Raw genomic sequence first — 20,090 nt, 5'->3', positions numbered from 1 at the left:
CAAGATGGCGCCCATAAAGCAACTATTACATGACAATTGACAGCAAACGTCAAATGGATTACTGCATTGAAAACGTCATCTATCCGCCGTTATTACAGTAAATTCGTAGATTTGTATAATCAAAGACAGACGATCTATGGTAAATAGTTAGCATGATAGATTAACAAAGTTCGTAACCCTCATCACGCGAGTTCAACTCGCACTTGTCCGGTTTTTACACTATAATATGTGCGTACCGTGTTCGTTTAGGACACGGAATTTTCAAACCTAAAAATGGCAGAAGCGAGTTCTATCTGTTTATTAATTTCCGTTAAAAGCGCGCAGCACGGCGGTACGATATGGATAAAATTCGAAGCGCAAGCGGGACGCCGAATTATGACTTTCACGTGAGTGAAAAGCACGGAGCGATTGACGCGCGACGCAAATTTTATGACGTGAGCGCCAAAACCATTTTTACCTAATTGCAAGTAAATTAAACAACATAACGAAAAACAAAATGGCCATGTTCAAGATATATACCTAATTTTCTATACAAAACAAAAATTTAAGAAAATAAGTTTGCTTTTCCTGAGATTGAAAGCAAAATATGTATTTTTCAAAAAAATAACCTATCGAGAAAAGTTTTACAAATTGTGTATTTTGTATAGTCATAACAAAGCTAATACTTTGAAATATCATTTACCCAAATATCAGGCTCCTAACTTTTCCAGAATCTGAGATCCATTTGTAACCATCAAATTACATATTGCACACTCTTAAATAAAAAAAAATTAATTCGCAAGTCAGTTCACGTATTGTTATCAGCGCCGCGTTAGTCGCGGCCTTAACACATGGAAGACTATTTTTATCACAAACCGTTATGTTTACAAATCAACCATTCCAAACCAGTTGGTCGCGCGCCTTCTACCAACTTCACTTATTCGTTGAGACGACGAAATATAAATTAAATTCAACAATTATTGTAAACTAATTTACATTGTTAATGGTCATTTAAAATTCTCTTATTAGCATCGTGAGCGTGTAGCAATAAAACGTAAGTAAATATATACTTTATTATCTTTATAGGCCTGTGTTTACAATGGCGTAAAATATTTTAGCGCGGATATGGAGATAAAGCAATAATGATATGATACTGAAGGTGTTGTGTTAAATCAGTGGAATTAATTAATTTGTAGATAACAAATATAATTAAATATATTTAAAATTATAATTCTAATTAGTATTTAATTTTAATTATTCATGTTAATATAATTTTATGCATCTTTTTTGTAGAACTGATTTAAATTTAAAAGTTATCCAAAGCGATGTTTTGTGTTTTTTCTGTATAAAATAATACCTAGGCAACCTTGGTAACTAAACATAGGTTTATAAATAGTGATAGGTAGGTCAGAATCACAAAAGATCTAAAGAGCTCAAGTGATTTGGTAGACATCGTTGAAACTGTGACAAAAGAAGCAAGCCAAGTAAAGAAAATCGATTGTAAAATGCTGAAATAGCTTTTACTATACATTGTACAAGCCGGTACGGTTTTACCCGCGTGGTTCCCGTTCCCGTAGTAATACGGGAATAATATAGCCTTCCTCAATAAATGGGCTATCTAGCACTGAAAGAATTTTTCAATTCGGACCAGTAGTTCCTGAGATTAGCTCGTTCAAACAAGCAAAACAAACAAACTCTTCAGCTTTATAGTATTAGTATAGATATAGGAACATACATTTAAAATATATAATGTAACTTTTTTATTCTTTACGTTTTTACAAGTTATCCCTTGACTACAATCTCACCTGATGGTAAGTGATGATACAATCTAAGATGGAAGCGGACTAACTTGTTAGGAGGAGGATAAAAGTTCACACCCCTTTCGGTTTCTACACGACATCGTACCGGAACGCTAAATCGTTTTTCGGTCTGGTGGTAATTACTGTAGGTACCACCCTACCGAAGCCACTCACCAGCTAAAATAGTTTACCCAGGTTTTTTAGGTAACCTATGGCAATATATTTTTAACGTACTAATGAATGATGGGTGAAGGTCGTTTCTAATACGGATCTTGGACTAATATAACCGATTGATTGATTGATCTTAACGATACAACAACAAAATGAAGTTAACACTTTTTTTAAGGAATATTTGCCATATCTTTTTAAATCAGACCAATATTTCTAATACAGTCCAGTAGGGTAAGTACTGGACTGTATTAGGAGTGGGCACGACAATAGACTAACAGGGCGGGGACCGAACCAGCAAGAAGTGATAAATCCGACCGCTCTAACCGCTGAGCTATTGAGGCTCAGAAAAAATAAGCAATAGAAGTCCTTTGATTAGTATAAACGAAAGATAACTAGCTAATAGCCATGTACTTAGTAGTACACGTAGTATGTACATAATAGCATAACGTACGATTGAAATCTTTTTACGCACAATACGTAAGTAGATAGGCAATATTCTATGTTTTTACAAATTTGAGGCGGCAAAAAGCCAAGGCTTTTTGCCGCCTCTTCTCAGTTAGAATCTGCCGTCCGTACCCATCGATTCACTACGCTACGTGTATAAACGTAAAAACTTGTCGATTTAAAAGTGCTAGCAATCTAAGCCTTATTATATGAAAAATATTTTACACGAACTAAAGAGTGAGTTACTTAGGTAGGTTTAAAGATATAACAAAGTTGTATGAAGTATCAAGTAAGTATTACTTGTGGCATAAAATGTGACTTGTTTGTACTACCGAGATATCTTGTATGGAATAAGTAATATGATGTCATGCCATAGATAATGTAGGTGTTACATGTTACATGAATATTTTATTGTGTTAGACGCCACAACAGTCCCAAAAGATAGATAGATAAGTATAAGATTTCACTTATTGATAAGCAGTGTGTATAAATCAAACAAAACTAATATTTTTGGGAAAGAATTATACCTATCGGTAGACTACCGCCAAGCGATTTAGCGTTCCGGTACGGTATCGTGTAGAAACCGAAATGGGTGTAGATTTTCATCCTACGCATAACAAATTAGCCCGCTTCCATCTTAGACTGCATCATCATTTACCATCAGATGAGATTGCAGTCAAGGGCTAACTAGTAAAGAATAAAAAAAAAAAATTTTACCTAATTGGATTTTTATTTACCTGGAAATTAGACTAGTGTGGTGGGTCTAAGCTCCAAATCGTCAAAAAAGGGGAGACGTGTGTACTGTGGGCCATATAACATTAAATTATTCTTTTTTTAGGTTTCATTTATCAATCAGTTAGAAGTATAAGATTCAACAGATTAAATAAAGATAAACTATGGCAGAAAAAATACCCTATTACATAAGCCCGGTCACCAAAGAAGATGAAGATGCCATCGTCAGACTTACAAAACGGTGAGATTTGTTTTAAGCATATTTTTTGCCATATCTTTTAAATTAGGTATAAATGTTCCCATTACCCTCCAACTAGTCGGAAAAAACTGTGTTAGGAGTAGGTACGACAGTAATCCAGCGGGTAGGAATCGAACCTCGACCTTTCGGCGATGATTCCGACCTAGTACCTACTACTAGCGACCCATAGTTAGCAACCAATCTCTGCGTGATCGAATCAGAAATGCGGAGATCCGCAGAAAAACCAAAGTCGACGTTGGGGTCCCAAAGTGCTGGAATGGCGACCCCGCACTAGTAAGCGCAGTGTTGGCCGAGCCCCCACCAGGTGGACTGACGACATCAAGCGAGTCGCAGGGATTCGCTGGATGCAGGCGGCTGAGTATCGTGATGTTTGGAAGTCCCTACAAAAGGCCTATGTCCTGCAGTAGAAATCCATCGGCTGATATGATGATGATGACCTACTACTAACAATGCCATTGTCAAGTCCAAGTTAATGGTCCTGAGTGAAGACATATTTACTCACATCGTGTACCGCGGCACTCATTCAATCATTGTAATTTGCAAGAAACGAATTAAGTAACATGCCCAACGGTTTCACCCGCGTAGTTCCCGTTCCCGTGAGAATACTGGAATAAAATATAGCCAATTACACTCACAAATAACGTGGCTTTTTAGTGGTAAAAGAATTTTCAAAATCGGTTCAATAGATCCAGAGATTACCCCGTACAATACCACAACAACTTTACCTCTCTTTTATATTAGGATATAGATAAACACGCCCGATTGTAGTCACAACCGAACTTAACGAGTGTATCAGCAACCTTGAGCCTTATCCATATCCTACCTTCGGAACATGACTAATACCTATCGAGCAGATGCAATTTGAGATAAAATGACGGTAGATTAAAGTTATAAGCACTTCAGTGCACATGAACTCATATATATATATATATATATATATATATATAGAATGTTCGATTACTTGATCGATTTTTTGCTGTTCCGTCAAAAGAATCGATTCTTTTTAGAAATCGTTTTTATTAAAAATTTGATAAAATTATGGTAGAAATACTTACAAATTAAACGTTACTCCATCTTTTACTAAACTACAAGTTTTTGCCCGTTTTTTATGCCATTCAACTACAGAAACCGGCATTTTTAGGGAGCTCTTTACACGACGAAAACGATTACAACAATGAAACATCGATTCTATAGCAACAGTTTTTATAAACGCGTTAGATCATTGATTCTTGATCTTTGCCAGAGGGGTAACGGTTTACGAGTCAGGTCCTTTCTTTTTAATGGTCTAAGACATGAACTAGAAGTTCTAATTTATGGATGCTTTATAAACAGACGTGTGGATTAATTACACCCAGCAATAATGAATGCGACCTTCAACACTGTTAATCTGACATAATCCACGACATAGTTAAATGTTACGACTCTTTTGTTTATGGTTCAAATTAATAACCTATTTATTTTTACGGGTGTCATTGTCAGTGAGTAATTTTTGCCACCAACATGGAAGTGCATGCATTAACTTAATTAACTCAATTTAGAACTCAAGTTAATTAACTATTTTTTAAAATAAATACCATAAAAATGTTACATACAAATTTTTAAAAAATAGGTAATTCTCACAAAATTTATATAAGTACTGGAAATGAAAGGCTTTTTTTTTTAATTTAATTTTTTTTATTTTAATTAACTCAAATAAGATTGTACAACGAACGATTGTTTTTAAAATTTAGTCATAATGCAGAGTTGACAAATGACACTGCCTTAATTCTGACTGCGCACTCAGAAACGTGATTTTTTTTAAGATACGCCGGAGAGTTTAGATTAAACACAGAGTACCCACAGAAGTGAAAAAACATACAAATCCCGGCGACAACGGATAGGAATTTGAGCTTCTCACAAAATTCAGAAATGTGATCTTATTTGCGTAGCCTAAATATAGCTAGGGCTTAGAGCCTCAAAAGCTCAACGGTAAGAGAGGTCGGACTCATCACCTAGGGGTGGTGGTTCGATCACTGTCCCGTTGGCCTATTGCCGTACTCACTCCTAATATAGTCTTTCTCGACCAGTTAAAGGGGAATGGGGGGAATATTGGTCATATGTATAAAAAAAAAAGATATGGCCAATATTTAACTGCGAGGCATTAGTTATGAATAACTAACTCTACGCACAACGGCCAACTTTAATGGCCAAGTGCAGAAAAGGCACAGGAAAGAAGAACCAACTAACTACTATTAAATATTTCGTTTTTCCAGAACATTCTACATCGACGAGCCTCTAAACTTAGCAGTGGGACTATGCCCCTCGGAAACAGAGCCATGCCCGGAGCTCGACGCGTACTGTTACAGCTCCTTACATGACGGTTTATCATTCAAGGCCGCTGACGATGAGGGCAATGTGGTCGGTGTTATAATCAACGGAGTGTGTCCTCTGAAAGAGGTTAGTATTTTCTTTTGTTTCATGCATCGATATAAATCGTTAGATGGGCCCCTCCATATTAAAGAACGCCCAATGTTATGTCATTACTCAAAGACGTGAACGCACATCTTAACTTAGTATTAACAAGCGCATGCTGTGACTTAAAAAATATTTTACTGTTTTTTTTTGTTTAATTAAGCCTTCGTGATCATTTTGGAAGTGTAAAAACACAAGCCGCAACACGAATATAATGAGAAAGTTGTTAACTTAACACTTAACTGAGGACGCCTTCGAGCCGCGAGTCTGTGGCATTTTGCCAGGCCTGCCATCCTATAGAATAAGCTACTTCTCAATATTAACGTATTAGAAGCCTAGAAGATGTTTAAGGTCTATAACTGTGATTACTGATTCTGCTAAGTAGTCTAGTAAAAGTAGGTTGGTTTTTAAGAAAAATGGTAGAATCTACATTATAAACTTTCGCTTAAAAGAATGTTTCATTTAAATTATACAGTGCAATAAAAAAATATGATACGTAGGTGTGTGCATATTCACTATATACATAGTGGGTAAGTACTTAAGTAAGTAGGTATAATATACCTACTTATGTACTAGTTTTAATGCAATATATTTACTGCATAATTTACCATAAGACCTACCCCATATGTATTGCACCTTCCCGCTCTTTCTTCGCAAGTCCTCTCGACAGGGTTGCCTAGTAGGGAATATACTAATTTCTCATTGTAGGGATTACTTATAGTAATAAGGCCGCCTTTGCATGCTACGTTCAGATTATTATTTTGTTAATGTTTTTATTACTGTATTTATGTGTGCAGTAAAATGTTTCTTATCCTTCTCTACTACTGCAGTCTACTCTATTTCTTAACCGAGTTCAAAAAGGAGGACGTTCTCATTTAAGGACATTGTGACTTAGATAACTACTTTAGTTTCTCACATAAGTAATTATGTACTTACCTAATCAACAGCAGTGGCCTTGAATCTAGCCCATATATTTTATCTATGACAACTCTACCACAATTTCCCTTTTCTGATAAAACTATGCAACCACAAACTGGTAACTATTACTTTTTCTATTTTCGGAAGTCGGTTTGGCTTTGATTGTAGTAGTAAGTAGATAAGGTGAACAGACAGACGTTTGATAGGTTCTTTTGTATGTGAAACTAAATAGTAGAAAATCCGTATTAGAAACGACCTTCACCCATCTGTTTATTCATTATCATCAGCCGATGGACGTCCACAGCTGGACATAGGCCTCTTGCATGGACTTGCACAACGGTCTCGAGCCGCCAACACCCAGCGGCTCCCTGCAACCCGCTTTATGTCCTGGGTCCAACTAATGGGGGGTCGACCAACACTGCGCTTTCCGGTGCGGGATCGCCATTCCAGCATCTTGGAACTCCAACGTCCATCAGCTCTTCGAACTATGTGACCTGCCCTTTGCCAATTCAGGTTCGCGACTCGCTGAGCTATGTCAGTGACTTTGGTTCGTCTGCGGATCTCCTCATTTCCGGTTCGATCACGCAGAGAAATTTCAAGCATAGCTCGCTCTATCGTCGGCTGAGTGACTTTGAGCCCCATAATAAGGCCCATAGTTAGCGACCAAGTCTCGGATCCGTAGGTAGGAAAGGCAACACGCTATGTTTTAAGACTTTCGTCTTCAGGAACTGAGATCTGTTTATTGGATAAAAATTTTTTAAATCAAAATTAGGATGTTAGAAAATACATTGTTAGTGTGTTGCCTCGAAAACTCCTGGCCAAACCACAGAATACATACCTATGTTCATCTTCTTTTCAGGAGGATGACGGCAACGATCTCCTTAGCCAAGCACAACGTTGTCCGAACCCGAAGTTCCAGAAGATTCTATACATCTTAGCAAGAAGAGAAACCGGTGCTCGACTGTGGGAGAAGTTTCCTCAAGACAAAAACGCTGTCGAAGTAAAAGTAGCAGCCACTGATCCTAATTGGAGGCGAAGAGGAATCATGAACGCTTTAGTAGAGGAAACTGAGTGAGTTTATTAGTTTTGTATTTTTTTTACAATTAATAGGTACTTATGTCCCTATTTCAATTTAAATTACCAAATTTCTATTTAAAACAAAATGTGATAACTTCTAAAATTCGCGATCATGGTCCAATTCTCAAGCCTCAATAGCTCAACGGTAAGTGCGGTTGGACTCATCACCGAGGGGTGGTGGTTCAATCTCCGCCCCGTTGGTCTATTGTCGTTGTCTATAGTCTGGCAAGTTCGTTGATAACACTACCATGATATGCGGGCGACAGGGGGAAAGACTGCGCGGGTGTGAAATCGTGACGTGCATCAGTCGTGGGTTTTTCATTCATCCTTACAGGCCCCCCGGCCCGCGCGGAACATCGGGAGTGTTACGAACGAAGTTGCCAAGCTTGTTGGGGAATGGGAATATTGTTCATATTATAAAAAAAATATTCTGAATCTTAATTTCATAATCCTAAAATTAGTTATTTATGCGAGTTCATTGTTTGTTTTCAAGATATTTTAGATTCACATTTTAAGAGGCAAATAGATGTAAATGTCACTTTTAGTCACTTAGCTCAGTTTTGGTCAGTCATTTGTTAATTGTTATTGATATTTGTCTATAGTAATTGGAACTACCTAATAGTTCAAAATTGGCGTGTCGAATTTACTTGTAGGATGTGACTTTTGTCACACAATTTCACGACGATCACTCAAGAATACAATATACCTTTACAAATTAAAATTAACGAAATTCTTCTGACGTACGTATTTACTACGCTGAAACAATTTTCTTTGGATATACCTACCTATACTTACCTAGTTACTTACTATTGAAATATGTATTTCTATAACACTAACGGTCAGTTTCTTCATCGCAAGTAACAGTCAAAGTAACGTCATAAATCCAGAGTGACGGTCTTATTCACTTAAAAATAAAGTCTTCTTTACTACTTACTTACTACTTTTACTGTTACTTTAGCATTACATGAAGAAACTGGCCGTAACACTGCGCTTTCTGGTACGGGGCCGCTATTCCAACACCTTGGGACCCCAACTCGGCTTTAGAGGTCCTGGGTTCGATCCCCGGCTGGGCAGATTGAGATTTTCTTAATTTGTCCAGGTCTGGCTGGTGGGAGGCTTCGGCCGTGGCTAGTTACCACCCTACCGGCAAAGACGTACCGCCAAGTGATTTAGCGTTCCGGTACGATGCCATGTAGAAACCGAAAGGGGTGTGGATTTTCATCCTCCTCCTAACAAGTTAGCCCGCTTCCATCTTAGACTGCATCGACACTTACCATCAGGTGAGATTGTAGTCAAGGGCTAACTTGTAAAGAATAATAAAAAAAAAAACTATGTGCCACTTCAGCTTCGCGACACTTGGAGCTATGTCGGTGACTTTGGTTTCTCTGTGGATCTCCTCATTTCTGGTTCGAGGCGCAGAAAGAAAGCGCAGTGTTGGTCGACCTCCCACCAGGTGGACTGACGACATCAAGCGAGTCGCAGGGATTCGCTGGATGCAGGCGGATCAGTATCGTGATGTTTGGAAGTCCTTACAAAAGGCCTATTTCCTGCAGTGGACGTCCATCGGCTGATATGATGAAGATGATGATGATGATGATGATGATGATGACACAAACAAACTATGTACATAGATAATATGTGTAAGTCTTCGTGAGTTGTTTCTAAAAGTTAGCCCGCTTACATCTTAAATTGCATCATCACTTACCATCAGGTGAGAATTGAGATTGTAGTCAAGGGCTAACTTGCTAAGAAAAAAAGCTATTGAGGCTTAAATTTCTATTTACACTCTAAATTATAAAATGTTTATTGTTTTTAATTAATGGATACGTATGAGAAACATTATAAAATCCCAGCGGATGTCGCTATTTCGAGATCTAGACCAGACATTTTCCTTTTGTCCAAACAAACAAAGCGAATACTTGTAGAGCTTACTGTGCCGTGAGAGACTAGAAGCATTTCCGAAGGACCACAGTTTAAAAGTGAATAAATATTATGACCTAACAAATAAACTAACTAAAAATTGCTACGTAGTTAGTCTGTACGCCTTAGAAGTAGGTGCGAGAGGATTACCAGCAAAATCTCTCTATAACTTGCTTAAAGACCTGGGCCTCTCTAAAAGTGCAGCTAGTTCTATATTAGAACGAGTATCCAAAGCTGCTTTAATAGGATCTTACCAAATTTGGCTAGGTAGGGAGAACAACAAGAGCAGAGAAGGGGAGTGTTGATCGATCGTCAAGGAATTCCTTAACCCTACATCCAGTAGTCACAAGTCCTGGACTTTGCTTGGTGTTTTTCTCTCTATCACGCGATGGACCCGGCACCTGCACGGTGAATCCATGGAATGCTAAGATATTCGTCTCCTCTTCCAGGAAAGCGATCAAGCAACACGGCATCAGACTAGCTCGGCTGGACACTTCAAGTGCGTACTCAGCTATGTCTGCCGAGCGATTGGGCTACACGTGTTACTACCGCGCTCAGTACAAAGACATCAAGATGGACGGCCAGCCGCTCATAGTGCCTGCACCGCCGCACGTCGAAGACAGAGTCTATGTCAAAGAACTGTACCCTTTGTAATATTTTAAAATAAATAATTATATTGTGTTGTTACTGAAGTTCTTATTTTATTATTAGTCGTCATTGTTTCTACAAATATAGCAGGTGTTTTGATGGAGCAAAATGGCTAGAACCCAGAGCCTAAGAATCATTAAAGTCAGAAAAGTGTTAACAGCGTTGACAGAGAAGTATATAGACAGATAAAACACCCATCGCATTCTCTAAAAAAGGGAGACCAACTTATACGAGGGCTCTATGTAAAATCAAGACAAGGCTATCTGGACAACTTGTTCTTTTCTTCTTATTTTATGAATAGCCCCCTTGGAGAAAAATGGCTAGAACCCAGAGTCTGAGAATCATTAAAAAGTCAGAATAGTATTTAAAACGTAGACAGAGAAGTATATAGACAAATAAAACATCCATCGCATTACCTGAAAAAGGGAGACCGACATACACGAGGGCTCTATATAAAATCAAGACAAGGCGATCTATCTCGGCTGGACACTTCACGTACTCGGCTATGTCGGCCGAGCGGTTGAGCTGCACGTGTTGTAAGTCAATAGTCCCCATTGTTACTCCAAATCTAGTAGGCGTTTTGATCGGAGAAAATGTCTAGAACCGTAGACAGATGTCTGAAGCGTAGACAGAGAAGTATTTGAAGAGTAGACGTAGAAGCTTGATATGGAAGTGTTGAAAATATACCCAAAAATTTTGAGCAAATAAAATTAAATTTCAGTGCCAATACATTGTGTTATTAAAGGTTTTTTTTCATTACCATCAGGCCGTCTGCTTAGGTCAATTAGTAGGTCGATTTTAAATGCAAAAGATTTATAAAATTTAAATAACCAAGCTTGCAATAAAACTAACAAACAACTTACCAATAAAAACATAGTAAACGTAATATATAACTTTTTTTATTATTTCATACAAAGTGACTTTCATATCTCCAATTGGCACTTTACACGAGCAATCATCTGTTTCTAATATCGCCGAGTCTTTCTGTATAACGTCAGAGTGTCTGCAATATTTTTGAAATTAATACACAGAGCAGCCCCTGTAGCCAAGTGGCAAGTCGATTCTCTGTCTACGATCGCAAACGCTTCGAAAAGTAGAAAAATGTATGGGAATGACATTTGCTATCGATAAGTCACGTGATCAAGATCTGTCATTCCCATACATTTTTCTAGTTTCCAAAGCGTTTGCGATCGTAGACAGAGAATCAACGTGCCAATTGGCTACAGGGGTTTTAATTGCCAAACTCTAAAAGCCTGATTCTCAGAGAAGACGCTTTTAGAGTTGTCCCGCCCAATTCTGCTTTCGGACCCCATCGTGCGATGCTTCTACGCTCGCCCAAACCCCCCGGTGACGCCGCTGAGGTCCGGTTAAGGAGCTTACGGCACTTATACATTTAAAAAAAAAACGAAAAAAATAGGCCAAATTTTTTCAAAAGATTTTCAGTGCAAGTTCTCAGTATATAGATATATTTTTATTTATTTCAATAAATATATTTTGTGTCATTAACACACACACAACTATAAATTTTCATTCGCAATACACGTGTAATTTTACACAGATTAACAAACACATCACTTAGCACAGAATATTCGAGTCAAGCACTTCATAGATGCAAAAATATATTGACTACCCTGAAAACACATTACGAATCTGTATTGAACCAGGATTTTCACACTTTGCCATAGTGCCTAGGTGCCTACCCAAGTTAACAACCTTATGCAGGCCACTGACACCTGCTATCAGAAGTAGGTATTACGTTTACAAGTTTACCTTTCAGACTAGCAAAACAATGCTGAAATACTATAGTATATTCAGAGGCACAACCATCCGCCCTCTTTAATATGACGCGAGTATATTAAAGTGGGCGGATAATTGTTCCTCTGAGTATATAAGCATGAGTGACTAAATGAAACAATTTCATAAAAATATTATGTACAAATATGTACTTTTTATTACTTTGTTCATGATTCACTAAACTACATAATTGGAACTATGTACAAATACAAAAATCTAGGTAATGTCACAAAATATAATACACAGATTGTATTGTCTTTTCTAATATCTTTTTACAAACATTTATTTACAATATAAATATACAAGAATAGCTATAATTATGAGTGAGTTTTCAACTATACTACAAATACAATAGGCAAGAAAATGTTTATTTGATTCATTAATATTAAGTATGTTGACTTTATATATACAATATATCAATAAATAAAATTCTCGATCAAGTCATCAATATTCTCTTTCAGTGCGCTTTCATTTGAGACCCCACTCGAGTATATTTGCAGACATTCGGTTATTCTTCCACAATTTAACCCCCCACTTTAACTTAAACGACTCAACCGATTTTCATCATACATATCTAAGAACACTCGCACATAAATCACCTTTCATACAAAACAAACTAAATTGAAATCGCTTCATCCGTTCGGGAGGTAAGTCACAGACAGACACGTCAAACTTATAATACCCCTCTTTTTGCGTCGAAGGTTAATAAATAATATTTAAGGGTATGTCTGTAATTTATAAATAACTGTGTTTTAAGTGTAACACAATACTAAAACACAATTGAACCTTTTTAAAATTTTTGGTTGTCTGTTTGGGCAGGCTAACATTTTGAACAACTGGACCGGTTTTAATAAGACTTTCACTGGAAGAATTAGGAGTTTTCGAGTATATTATAAACCTTTACCAAACAGAATGTTTGACAAAATTATTGGATAATAACTAGTTTGACGTTTATTTCTTTAACATCGTGACGTCACAAAATGGACGACAGCGTTTTTGATGTTTGGAAAAATTTAATAAATACATAATTTTTAAGTTATGATGATAACAAATAAATAAAATGTACTATGAAATCCTCATAGTCAATAGTCAATAATATACATATAATAGTGTTTTTTAAGTCATTTTATAATGACTATGTCCAGTGTAAAAACAACAGTTCAAAATTATGATGATAATGATGATTATAATGAAAAAATTAACTGATGATGATGATGAATGCAGTGAATCATAAATAAATATATACACAAACAGTACAGAGGTAGGAAGAAAAAATAATCACTTTTTTTCATTTGCCAAAGTTTGCCCGAGGGATGCGGTGGCCACCGAGGGGTTAGAAGCTGTCACTATCTTGTCTAACAACATTTGTGTCTGTGCCTGGAAACAAAATTGTAAATAATATTATGTAAATAATATTATTATTATATTATAATATTATGAATGTGTTTGTGTGTTTGTTTATTAAATTCTCTGCTCAGTACGTTAGATCGCGCATGTGCTGTCAGAATTATAAGTACTATATTATTATATTATAAAACTAGCGGACGCCCGCGACTTCGTCCGCGTGAAACCCTACCCCTAACCTACCCTACCCCTATCCTACCCCGACCCTACCCTACCCTACCCCTATCCTACCCCTACCCTACCCCTAACCTACCCCTACCCTACCCTATCCTTAGCCTACCACAACGCTACCCCTACCCTAACACTACCCTACCACGCGATGGCGACGGAAGCTTAAAAAATGGTGTAACTTCTCCCGTTTTCTCAACATTTCCCTTCACTGCTCTGCTCCTATTGATTGTAGCGTGATGAAAAGTATACTGTAACCTGCCCAGGAGTATGTAGAATAATTGTACTAAGTTTTGTTAAAATCCGTCGAGTAGTTTTTGTTTCTATAACAAACATACCACGCGACGGAAGCTTAAAAAATTAAGTAACTTCTCCCGTTTTCCCAACATTTCCCTTCACTGCTCTGCTACTATTGATCATAGCGTGATGAAAAGTATACTATAACCTGCTCAGGAGTATGAAGAATAATTGTACCAAGTTTCGTTAAAATACGTCCAGTAGTTTTTGTTTCTATAAAGAACATACAGACAGACAGACAGACAGACAGACAGACAGACAGACAGACAGACAGACAGACAGACAGACAAAATTTTACTGATTGCATTTTTGGCATCAGTATCGAGTACTAATCACCCCCTGATAGTTATTTTGGAAATATATTTCATGTACAGAATTGACCTCTTTACAGATTTATTATAAGTATAGATTTAACAAATAAAACTGACATTCTTTCAAAAAAATATACTCAGAACTTTATCTCTATACCAGTAAAATAATAAAAAAATATATCTAACAATTTATACTGATAGTATAAAGAGGAATGATTGTTTATTTGTTTGTTATTGAATTGGCTCTGGAAACTACTGTACTGATTTGAAAAATTCTATCACTGTTGTAAAAGTCATGTCTTTAAAAAAAAACTCACCGATCATCTGTTGGTGAGTTCTTCCCCATAATAATTAAGTTAAGTTATATCTGTTATTTTGTTCCTTGTGTGATATTTGACTGTTTACATGATTTTTAGTTTTTAGTGAATGTTGTGTGCACTTGTCATAGATGTACGTATAAGTCAATGTGAGCTAGTTATATATTATTTGTGTATGTCTCTATATGTATATTGTAAGTGTACGTAAATAAATAAATAAATAAAGTACTCTATCCCCGGGTGTTACAGGCTTTATTTTATCCCCCTATTCCTACGGGAACGGAAACTACGCCGGTGAAACCACGTGGCGTCTACTATAGCATATAAATTGTCATCAAAAGAACAACTGTTGAGCTTCTTGCCGTTTTCTTCTCAGCAGAACCTGCCTTACAAACCGGTGGTAGAATCTTTACAAATAGTCAACTGACGTGTCAAAAGTGCCTGAAGACTGAGCCTACTTGAAATAAATGAATTTTGATTTTTTTTGTGATCCTAACATTATACTCCCAGGACTACCAGAAATATTTCCAAATATCCAACGTCATAATTGAATATGCTATTTTGTTAGAAAATCGGTGTAATACAAGTAATACATACTTCATTTGTTTTCCCCCGAGCAGTGGCCCGAACCTTCTCCAACTCTTCTGCGAGCCTCATAGACTTCTCATCAGTCCTCCGTCTTTGAATAGAATATGACTGCCTGAAAAGATAACACACAGTACTTATAGTGTGATTAGAGTTCAGCCAATGAGCCTTTTTCTCAAAATGTCTAGAAAAATCCACTAGGCGCAGCACTGGGGGAGGTACAAATGTGTTGAATTTTGTATTGTATTGATAATAACTACCATCAATTAAAATGATTTTTTTTTTATCATTACCATTTGCAATGCAATCTGCATTCTTCATTTCCTTTTTTTTTTGGTAAATCATCTTCTACAAATTCCATTATTTATTTATTTATTTATTTATTATTCAACAAAAAACACTTTTAAATTAAGCCTAACCATAGTGCAACACAAAGAGTTACATATATGCATTTAGACATTATCGTCAATAGAAAAATTCAAAAGAAATTGACCATTAAAAAAACCTAATTATACAGAAGATTTTTTGTACTATTGCATTAAAACTTAAGATTTAGGAATTTGATCAATTATTACAAAAATTTTGCTGCCTTAATTTAAGGTATTTCATAACTAAATTATTATTATTATTATTATGAAATCGACCTTTATAATATCACAAATTTTTCATTAAATAGCACAAGAGGAACGAAAAAAAATCAAAAATATTTTTTTTTCCTATTTTCTTCATACAGCTATTTCTATTTAGGTAATTTTCATCAAAGTGTTTGTCCAGCAATATTTGGTAAGATCCTATTAGAGCATCTTTGGATATCCGTTCTAATATAGGACTTGCTGCAGTTCTAAAGAGGCCAAGGTTATAGAGAGATTTTGCTGGTAATCCTCTTGCACCTACTTCTACTATATTTTATTCCCATATGTGTGTGAAATCATAGGGCATCTGCTAGTATTATATATTTATTTACACTTACCTAATCACAACCACTTGTAATAACACACCAATCACAGCAACTCCAAATAGAATCATTAAAATGGCAGCATTTGGTAACTTTTTCACCCTTTTGATTCCATAGTAGTCTGTGTTAGACTTTGAGCTTGTATTTTGTGTATGTGTGTAGTAGCTGTACTGAGGGTTGTTCCTTAAGCTAAAAAATTAAATAAATTATTATTATTACAGTGTTTATCAAAGCTATTTACAAACGCATTGGAAGACTTTAAGCTTCGGAACTGAAACAGATTTGGCATCAACATCAGTAGATCACTGGACTACAGTTTGCTGACGACATGGTCATTATGGCATACTCAGGATGACCCTAGTACCATGCTCAATAAACTCAGCAGAGTTTCTCAATATGTGGGCCTAAAAATGAACATAAGCAAGCCAAAAATTATGTCTAATGCAGTATCTGAAGACAAATGTCTAAGAGCAGTGCATGTTGCCAGTGTTGCCAGTGACCTTTGGATCAAAGACTTGGTCACTAACTATGGGCCTTAATATAAGCCTTAAAGCCACTCCGCAGGCAATGGAGCGAGTTGTCCTTGGGGTTTCTGTGAGATCAAATCAGAAATGAGGAGATCCGTAGACGAAACAAAGTCACTGACATAGCTCAGCGGGTCAAAAAGCTGAAGTGGCAATGAGCAGGCCGCATAACTCAAAGAGTCATTGGATTTTGGGTTCCCAAGGTGCTGGAATGGGAACCTAGTGAAGGGTAGACATTGATTTATTATTAAATAATCTTTACCTTCTTGGCTGGTGGAAGGCTTCGGCCGTGGCTAGTTACCACCCTACCGGCAAAGACATACGTCCAAGTGATTTAGTATTCCGGTATGATGTTTTTTACAAACCGAAAAATGAGGGGTGGATTTTCATCTTCCTTTTAACAAGTTAACCCGCTTCCATCTTAGACTGCATCATCACTCACCATTAGGTGAGATTTTAGTCAAGGGTCAAAAATTTCAGTTTTGTTTTTATTTTTGCCTGCCTGTATATGTCAAGTCTGCTAGCCGTCCTTGTCCCATCAAAGTCATTATATATTTATTATTTACACACTTTAAATTCCTCTGTAGCCCCGGGGCTCCATGTCATTGATTATGTAATTAATAAAATTAATAATCATTGATTAAATATCATTGAATAATTTTGACGGCCGCGTGGCGCAATGGGTAGTGACCCTGCTTTCTGCATCCACAGCCGTGGGTTTGATTCCCACAACTGGAAAATATTTGTGTGATGAGCATGAGTGTTTTCCAGTGTCTGTGTGTATTTATACATTACATAAGTATTTATATGCAGTATATTATTGTATATTAATATTATAATATCAACTATCTTAGCACCCATAACACAAGCTACTCTGTATGCTTACTTTGGAGCTAGATAGTGATGCGTATTGTTTAAGTATATTTATTTATTTATTGATAATGCATTAACACAGGTTGATAATGACGAGTTTGGTTACTTACTTGTATGGCACATGTGTCCTATACACATAAGTGCCGCTACTGCCGTCAAACTGTATTGTACTGTCATATGATGCCCGACTGCCTGGTTTGCTGAGGACATTATATGCTTCCACTATTTGAACGAATCGCTCCTGTGCTTGTGTGCTTTTATTTTTGTCTGGGTGGTACTGAAATTAAATACAGATGATAATGAGTATTATAACTATTAATTTTCTTACAGAGATTAAATTTCTATTAAAGATAGATGTTACATCAACATAGTTACAGTAATGAAATAGATGTAGCTTTTATAGCTGATTCCTGTGGTTTCACTGATGAAACAGAAGGTGGGAGAATTAAAATAATACTTTCACTGTACACAAATTTATTCGATAACAATTTCAGCATAGCTTCTGCTATAATGTTAATATTACACGCTGATGGTAGTATAAGAATAAATCTGCCAAACAACCCTCTATTTTATAATATTTGCAAAGTTAGTGTCTACTGTTGGTAACACGAATATGTTAACAATACAAGTACGTTTTAATAATAGTTTCGGAGTATTATTATACAAACCAAACATTATAATTCTATCTAAAACACATTAATTAACTAGAGGAGATTTATAACAATCGTAAAATAATATTAAAATATCGAAACACAAAGTTGAGAAATTAAATACAATATAAATCATAACGTGACGTCACAATTGTTAAGAGTAAAATAACCAATGATGAATTTATATTATGTAAAATAAATAATTATATTTATATAAATCATTAATAATAACCTCTACACTGTTTGGATTGATAATCATTGTTAATTAATTAAATTTAACTATAATAACCGGAAGTCATAAAAGTATGAAATGGAATGACGCTACTATATGCTAGGCGGCGACACGTATCTATACGAAATAGGCGGGAAGCAGGTACTATTTGTAACACTTAAATAGTTCCTGTTCCAGTGGATGGACGCATACCACTAACATGGCCTATGTATTTTGCAGGGACTTCCACCCAACAGTGAGCCTCCTGCATCCAGTGAATCTCTATGACTGACTTGATGTTGTCAGTCCACCTGGTGAGGGCTCCACCAACCCTGCTTTCAATTATGGTGACACCACCTTGGGACCCCAATGTCCATCAGCTCTTCGAGCTTACTCCCGAGGGGGTATAGCCTATGTCATTACGTACATTAGGATACAGACCGCAATAAGGTCATGTTTTTCAAGAATAACAATATTTTTCCCTAAACCCTAGAACATAGTGTACCTTTCACAGACCTTTCATAGATAAAAAAATACATAGGGTGATGGAAAAATTTTCTTCAGGCAAGTGACTGCACTGCTCAAGCAATAGCTAGCTGTCTATAGCAAATATTTCGATTCATGTTTTTTTGAATTTTTAATAGCACCATACCTGCTTGCTCATCTTAATAAACGCCTCTTTAATATCTTTATCTGTACAGTTTTTTTGTAAATTAAGAGTCTCATAGTGCGTTTTTCGACCAGAACTAGAAAAAAAGAATAATCATATTACGACGCCAGAAAAATAATAATCTTTAATTCTTCTTAACATAAAATAAGCTTACGTATACAAGCGTACAAGTGTGCAGATTGATTTGATATCTGTGCTTCTTTTTAAAAGATACATTACTTTAAAGTCTAAATTTAAACTATCACGGGATTGAAAACATTTTAAACAGAAATTTTTTATATTGCTTCTACCGAAAAATTCGCAGATGACAAAAATAAAAATCCATAATATTACCCAGCCACAGATTAAAAATAAATTATTGACAATGACATTGTCATTTTGACATTTGACATACACAGACTAAACAGAACTGATGATAAAACGTGCGTTTATTCATGTTTTACTATAAAGCATTAATTAATTTTTAAATGGTCTGGGAATTTTAATGCTTTGTTACTCAGACTAATTAGATAAAAAAAATACCTATTTGTGTAGTTAAATGGTGTAAAAAACGAACAAAAACTGCTAGTTTAGTATAAGATATGTATGAAATTTAAGCTCATTTTCTTTAGAAAATGGCAGAAAATTTTGTTCGTGAATTTGGGTGCGATACTAGTCCTTATGTATTTAGTCTGAGCTTTGTTAGATGTCAAAGTAATTTTTTTATTAAATTAGATTATAAAAGCTCGAAAGTGCTAGAATTCAGAGCAGTAAAGCTAGTAAAAAATGTAATTATAATTTTTAAATTCGACTGTTTTCGAATTTTTCGTAAACATTGGTAAACAGTAAAAAAACAAAAATATGATGATTGTGATGTGATGTGTGATCTTTAAATTATAGGCAAATCCCGATCTTGCAGAATAGTAAGAATTTCTAGTCTATAGTGATCTGTGG

General features: G+C 36.0%; 2 protein-coding genes across 2 annotated transcripts; one reads left to right on the top strand and one right to left on the bottom strand.

Annotated features, from left to right (window-relative positions):
- The first annotated feature begins 879 nt into the window (after nucleotides 1–879).
- LOC112046690 (uncharacterized) lies at nucleotides 880–10,433 on the top strand. The gene is made up of 5 exons (XM_024083410.2): nucleotides 880–1,033; nucleotides 3,232–3,366; nucleotides 5,637–5,820; nucleotides 7,613–7,824; nucleotides 10,200–10,433. The coding sequence occupies exons 2-5, from the start codon at nucleotides 3,290–3,292 to the stop codon at nucleotides 10,402–10,404; spliced, it is 678 nt and encodes a 225-aa protein (XP_023939178.2). The 5' UTR covers nucleotides 880–1,033; nucleotides 3,232–3,289; the 3' UTR covers nucleotides 10,405–10,433.
- A 2,006-nt stretch (nucleotides 10,434–12,439) lies between these two features.
- Nucleotides 12,440–19,495, bottom strand: LOC112046676 (dnaJ-like protein 60). The gene is made up of 6 exons (XM_024083396.2): nucleotides 19,312–19,495; nucleotides 19,140–19,233; nucleotides 17,737–17,903; nucleotides 16,245–16,418; nucleotides 15,287–15,389; nucleotides 12,440–13,569 (listed from the first exon to the last, which is right to left on the bottom strand). The coding sequence occupies exons 1-6, from the start codon at nucleotides 19,371–19,373 to the stop codon at nucleotides 13,471–13,473; spliced, it is 699 nt and encodes a 232-aa protein (XP_023939164.2). The 5' UTR covers nucleotides 19,374–19,495; the 3' UTR covers nucleotides 12,440–13,470.
- Between the last annotated feature and the right edge of the window lie 595 nt (nucleotides 19,496–20,090).

Source organism: Bicyclus anynana, chromosome 16 (assembly GCF_947172395.1).
Source record: "Bicyclus anynana chromosome 16, ilBicAnyn1.1, whole genome shotgun sequence".
NCBI lineage: Eukaryota > Metazoa > Arthropoda > Insecta > Lepidoptera > Nymphalidae > Bicyclus > Bicyclus anynana.
Note: the sequence above shows the minus strand (reverse complement) of the source record. Positions and strands in the feature narration are given on the sequence as shown.